Raw genomic sequence first — 6,350 nt, forward strand, 5'->3', positions numbered from 1 at the left:
ATCCTCCCCGCCTCCCGGTGGCAGCGGGGGCCGGGAGGGGGGGAGAGCAGTTCAGAGCAGGGGCCGGGCGGCACCAGCGCTGGCTGGGCGTCGGAGGGGTGGGGATGGGGGGGTCCCGCGGGGGCCAGGCTTCCTGGGGGGGCAGGGGGGTCCGGCAGGCCCTCCCCCTCGGTTCCGCGGGACAGGGAGGGCGGCGGGAGCGCGCCTGGCCCTCAGTCCCCCACGTCTATCTCTTCGTCGTCGTCGTCCTCGCCGTCGGAGAAGCCGTCCTTGGCGCGGGAGGGCGAGGGGGCTCGAGGCAGGCTGCCGGGGCGGGCGCGGGTGGGCGGGGGGTCGGGCTCCAGCTCCGGCATGGCGGCCAGCTTCTCCAGGGCGGCGGGGGGCAGTTTCTTGAGGGACTCCACGTCGGCCTTCATCTCCTCCAGGTCGCGCTTCAGCTTGGCGCGCCGGTTCTGGAACCAGGTGATGACCTGCGCGTTGCTCAGGCCCAGCTGCGCCGCGATGTGGTCTCGGTCGGCCGGCGACAGGTACTTCTGGTAGAGGAAGCGCTTCTCCAGCTCGTAGACCTGGTGGTTGGTGAAGGCGGTGCGCGACTTCCGACGCTTCTTGGACGGCTGCCGCGGCCCGAAGGCCCCCAGCGGGTCCCGGCCTGCCAGAGGAGAAGACCAGAAGGAGGCGGCGGGTCAGCGCCGGGCCACCGCACGAGAGCACCTGCCCGCCGCCCCCCAGGGGGATAAATGGCCGGAGGAAAGGAGGGAGAAACCCCCCGGCCTGGCCTGCCTCGGGGAACCAAGGGGGGGGGGCGCCCGCGGTCAGGCCTAAATGCCGCTCCCCACCCGCCGTCTTTGGAGACACAGACCGACTTCCAGCTGCTCTGTCTGCCTGCCCGTCTCCCCCCCCCCGCCCCCCGCAGCTCCTTCACCCGACCTCGGCTGGAGGGAGGACTATCAGGAGGGCGGGCGGGGCGGGGAAAGGTGGGGATCAGGGATTTATTTTTATTTCGTTTATTTATTATATTATATTTGTATCCCGCCCTCCCCTGACAGGCTCAGGGCGGCGGACATCAATGAAATGGCTGGGCTGGGCTCAGGCGAGCGAAGCACACGATTGCGGCCCTTGGAACCGCCGGCTCCAGCCCCCTCCCCGCCCCGCCCCGCCGCCCTCCACCCGGAGCGGGAGCCAGAAGCTCCGTGCAAAACAAAATAAAACAAAAACAACGCGAAAAAAATACAAAACAGCGGGGACATTTCATGGCGGGGCAACTTCCCCTATTCTAAACTGTCCGGGACATGTTGGAAATCTAAGGCAGCCCCACACACCCCTCCGCTCCCCCCGCCGCCCGGCCGGGGCGTTCAGGACACGTCTATCCTGGGGCGGGGGTGGGGGGGCGTCAAGAAATTTTAGAATAAAACTGGAGTTTCACAAGTGAGTTTGCAACGGCTGGGTTACTTCTCCGGTAGCACAATAATAATAATAATAATAATAATAATAATAATAATAATAATAATAATAATAATAATAATAATAATAATAATAATAATAATAATAATAATAATAATAATAATAGTGGCGAAGGTCAGGACAGAGTTGAAGCTCCGTTTGCAAGAAATGCGGCTAACATCGTCCAGAAATTAATGGGATCACAAACGAAACAAAAGCGCGGAGAATGAGGAAACACAGATTCTCTGGGACTTCCGACTGCAAACAGATAAACACCTGGAGCACACACACCCTCCCCACACACCCACATCACAATTGTAGGATCGTGTAACGTGTAATAGGGTTTGGATCACCGACACTGCAATCGCAGGAGGCAGCAGAACAGAAAAGAAAGAACAAGAGAAGATCACCAAATACCAAGACCCATGAACAGAGAGCCTCTGGGAGAAGGCGGCGACCATCCTGCCAGTTGTCCCTGGAGCCCTTGGAGCAGCGCCCAGAAGTCTCAAGCAACACCTGGACCTTCTGGGCATGCAGCAAAGAACACCAGCTCAGCTCCAGAAGACCGGTGTTGCTCGGAACAGCAGGAATCCTACGAAGAAGAAGAGACCTCCGCAGTCCCCGAGAACTGGGCGAGATCTCGAACTGCAGAAGGCCACTTACCAGTCCATATTATTATTATTATTATTATTATTATTATTATTATTATTATTATTATTATTATTATTATTATTATTATTATTATTATTATTATTATTATTATTATTATTATTATTATTATTATTATTATTATTACTGTTACTTACTGTTACCTACTGTTACCTACTGTTAGTTACTGTTATGGTTCTTGAGGGTGGAGAGCGAGCCGGATCGTGAGGCCTCTGGTCACCGGGCTGTGCGCCGGAAGGGGCATCGGGCCCTCCTTCCTCTCGGGGCAGGAGCCGCCAAGGCGACGCAGCACGCTGGACTCTCACTTCCCCTTGGAAGGGAAGCGAAGGGCTTCCTCCTCCTCCCCCCTTCCTAATTTCCGAACTAACCGGAGTGCGGGGGGGGGGGGCGAAGGGCCTCCTCTCCACCGACCGCGGGGATGTGCAGGCCGAAGGCGGCGAGAGGTCCGGCGGCGCCCGCGAAGCGAGCCCTGGATTCGGTCGGCTGCTCGTTTGCCGGCCAAATCCTCGCCCTGCTGGCTTTCTCACCAAATCTCCGCGGGGCTTCCCGGCTCTCGCTCTTGTTGCGGGGGGCGGAGAGGGGTGCTGGTGAAGAGGTCGCGGGGGAGTTCTCTTCTTAGGCGGGGCCCTTTGAGCCTCTCTCGCTGCCCTTGGCGGCTCCGGGGGATAGTGGTTGGGAGCAACAGAAATCGGAGGCAAAACCTGGGAAATAAACTTTCCAGCCAACCCAGTTGTATCCCAACAGAGCGATTCCAAATAAGCGCGCAAAACCGGAAACAAAACGAAAAACAAAAGAAACAAGCGGATTTAAACGGCTTTTTCAAGCGCCCGAAGACAATCGCCGCGGTTCTTAGCCGACAGCAGGCCTTTGGGCTTTGAAAGGGTCTTTCCGTCTCTTCCCACCTTTCCCGAACGACGGACTCAGCCCCCACCTTCCCAGGGACAGGCTGGCTCAGGAGAAGCAGAGCGAAAAAGAAATCCGTTTTCGCCTGTTGGCTAAGTGGCTTGAAGGGCTTCGGCGCCGCCTGCAGCCGCCTCTTCCCGACATCTTGTCGATGCAAAGAAGAACCACCGCGACGGAGGCGGAAAGAAGGCAGAAGCGCTTTGCTGCCCTATTCTATTCTATTCTATTCTATTCTATTCTATTCTATTCTATTCTATTCTATTCTATTCTATTCTATTCTATTCTATTCTATTCTATTCTATTCTATTCTATTCTATTCTATTCTATTCTATTCTATTCTATTCTATTCCGCCCTGTGCTGTCGTGTGTAGCCTCTTGGCTCCTTGAGGTCCGCTTGGCTTCTAGCTGCGGCCTCCGGAGACCTTTCTCTGGGCAACCCTTGGAGGCCGCGGGCCTTGGAGCGAAGGCCTCCAGGGCGGGGAGGGTTCGGGGGCCGGGTAGAGATTGGAGGCAGCGGGCTACGGCCCCGCGGGCGCTCCACGGAGCCAGGATCGGGCCGAAGGGGAGGCGCAGCTTTTCTCCGGCCAGGCGGGCCCGCGCCTTTCTGCCGCGGAACGCTGGGGCCCGAGGGGGCCTCTGACTTCCCAGGCTCCGTCCAGAGCGCCAAAGCCTCCCACGAACCGGCGCCCCACAACAGTCTTCGGGACCAACCAGCAAGTCTCGGGCACCTGTTCCATTGGGCTGCCCCTTCCCCCCACCCGGAGCCTCCCGGGGCGCTTCCCAAAGACCCAAACGCGCAGCCCCTGAGGGCGGGGGTCGGCTCGGGCCTCGCTCTCCCTTCCTCGGCTCCGCCAGAGACAAGAGCGGGCTTTGCCTTCTCGCCCGCCCCCCAGCTGCTCGAAGCCCCGCCGCAGGCCGCGGAAGGAAAGGCCGCCGCCGCCCCCCATCCTCCGCCCTCCGCTGGGGAAGACCCCACTCGAGTCGCCGCCGCCTCAGGCCGCCTCTCAAGAGCCGAGGGCGGGGGGGGGGGAGTCCCTAAATGCTTCTCTAGGGACAGAGAGGCCATCGGAAGGACTGCGGCGTCCCAACCTGGCTGCGCCGGGTTGTAGTATCGCTGCTGTTGTTGTTCTTATTCTTGCTCCTGTTCTTGTTGGGGTTAATCCCAGCAGGGGGGCAAGGGCAGAGTTCTCTCCAGTCCTTTCCCCAGCGCCCCACTCCGTCTGCCCGCCCGCCTCGCGCTCCCGGGTTGGCGGCTTCCAGGAGAAGCGAGCGGCGGCGGCGGGGCTTGCTTCCTTCTCCTTCCCCGGCGCAAAAGAGAGCCGGGGTCCTCTCAGCCGGGTGGAGCCGGCTTCCTCTCAGCTTGGCGGCCTGCTGGAGAAGCCCGACGGCCTGAGGCCTTCCATCTTACCTTCGGCAGCCTGCAGCACGTTGCCCTCGAGGCCTTGGAAGGTTTTGGCTGCCAGCTCCTGGAGGGCGCAGAGCGGCGAGGCCGGGGCGGGCAGACCGGGCCGGGAGGCGGCGCCCTTGTCCGGCAGGCGGGCCGAGGCGGCCTTGCGGCCCGAGGGCTTGTTGAGGATGTCCTCGATGCCGAAGGGGGTCAGCGGCTTGTTGGAGTTGGCGGGAGGCGGCAGCTGGTCCAGGGGGTTGCGCGGCCTCTCCTCTGCGCCCCCGCCGCTCGCGGGCGTCGCCGCTTTCGCTGCCTCGGCCGTGGTCATTGCCGGGGGGAGGGGGAGGGGGGAGAGGGAGAGGGACGGGAAGCCCCCCCAGCCTGCCCCCCGCTCCCCGAGCAGGGACCGGGGGCTCAGCGCCGTCTGGGGCTCATGCTGCCGCCGCCACGGGTTGCCCAGAGGGTGAGACAGGCCCCGCCCGCCTCCTCCAGCCGCTGCTCCAGGCGCCGCAGCCAGCGGGAGTCCGGCCGGGAGAGCCCCTGCCCCGCCCCCTGCCCCCCCGCCCCGCCCCGGCCTGGCCTGGCCTGGCCCGGGGCTTCCCCTGCCGTCGGGTCTTTCCAGTCGCTGGCTGCAGACGAGCGGGTTCAGCCGCAGCCAAGCCCCGCCGGCGCTCCAGCCTTAAAGGCGCAGGGCTGGGCCACCAATTGGGCACCCGAGGAGGAGGAGCCAGCGCGGAAGGGAGAGCAAAGTTTCAGGGCTGGGGGGGGGGAGGAGGGGAGGGGACGGGAGGGGTTCTCCTTCTCAGGCCAGCCAGAGCGGGCGAAGGCGCCGCCGCCCAGCCACCGGTCCCTCTCCTCCAGCCCGCCTGGAGGCTTCCCGTGCTGAGTGGCCCCGATCCTGGCGCTGCAGCAGGAGAGCAGGAGCTGGGCAGAGCCAGGCGAGGCAGCAGCGACCCCTCCGCGGCTTTAGGGTTGGAGGAGCGCGCCTTCCCCCCGGCCTCTCTTCCGCCAGCTCGGCAGGCCGGCTGCTGCGCGGTGAGTGGATCCTCTGTTGCAGAAGCGTCCCCGCCGGCCCTGCTTCGCTGCCTCCCCCCCAGCCCCCCACCAGGCAATGGGCACGAGGGAAGAGGGGTCACTCATGGCTCCAAGGCCGGAGCCTCCCCCAGCACAGAGGCGGCCTCGATCTCGCCACTTCCCTGGGACTCTGCCTGGCGCTTCGGCTCCAGCCTGCCAGCCAGCCAGCCGCAGCAGGGTTTCTTCCTCCGGGGGTCGCCGCGAATTTTGCCGGGGGGGGGGGTTGTTCTGGGACTGCTGCGGCTGCTGCGGTTGCTTCAGACGCCTCCTGGTTTTGTTCCTCGGCAGATTACCCCGCTCGGCCTGGCCGGCAATCCCTTCACCCCGCTTAGGGAAAAGGGAGGCCCGCAGGCCTGGCTGGAATCTTGGCAGGCAAGGAAAGGAGGGGACGTCTCTCTCTCTCTCTCTCTCTCTCTCTCTCTCTCTCTCTCTCTCTCTCTCTCTCTCTCTCTCTCTCTCTCCCTCCCTCCCTCCCTCCCTTCCTTCCTTCCTTCCTCCCTCCCTCCCTTCCTTCCTCCCTTTCTTTCTCCCTCCTTCCCTCTTTCTTTCTTTCTTTCTTTCTTTCTTTCTTTCTTTCTTTCTTTCTTTCTTTCTTTCTTTCTTTCTTTCTTTCTTTCTTTCTTTCTTTCTTTCTTTCTTTCTTTCTTTCTTTCTTTCTTTCTTTCTTTCCCTCTCCTTCGAGGCGTCGGTCCTGCGGCGCGAGAGAGGAAACCTGCCTGCGCTCTGCGGAGTGGGGGGTGGTCGGGGCGGGGTTCGCGGTGCTTCCTCCTGGTGAGGACAGGCGGTGGGAGGCGCGCTTTGGACCCGCCGGGCTGTGGCTTCCTCCTGGTCCCCTTCTGGGGGGTCCCCGACCTCGCCGGTCCCTGGGCTGCGGCCT

The 6,350-nt window shown here is 62.2% G+C and overlaps 1 protein-coding gene across 1 annotated transcript; it reads right to left on the reverse strand.

The window, feature by feature from the left end:
• Positions 1-212: 212 nt before the first annotated feature.
• Positions 213-4,727, reverse strand: LBX2 (ladybird homeobox 2). Its single transcript, XM_060246109.1, has 2 exons — positions 4,421-4,727; positions 213-649 (listed from the first exon to the last, which is right to left on the reverse strand). The coding sequence occupies exons 1-2, from the start codon at positions 4,725-4,727 to the stop codon at positions 213-215; spliced, it is 744 nt and encodes a 247-aa protein (XP_060102092.1).
• Between the last annotated feature and the right edge of the window lie 1,623 nt (positions 4,728-6,350).

This window comes from Heteronotia binoei, chromosome 9 (assembly GCF_032191835.1).
Source record: "Heteronotia binoei isolate CCM8104 ecotype False Entrance Well chromosome 9, APGP_CSIRO_Hbin_v1, whole genome shotgun sequence".
NCBI lineage: Eukaryota > Metazoa > Chordata > Lepidosauria > Squamata > Gekkonidae > Heteronotia > Heteronotia binoei.

What these genes read in the sequence shown, in the direction of transcription:
- LBX2 (XM_060246109.1), bottom strand. Translation starts at nt 4,727, where the DNA reads ATGACCACGGCCGAGGCAGCGAAAGCGGCGACGCCCGCGAGCGGCGGG. An exon ending in CGTGCTGCAGGCTGCCGAAG is followed by an intron (nt 650 to 4,420) that starts GTAAGATGGAAG and finishes CTCCTCTGGCAG; the next exon opens with GCCGGGACCCGCTGGGGGCC.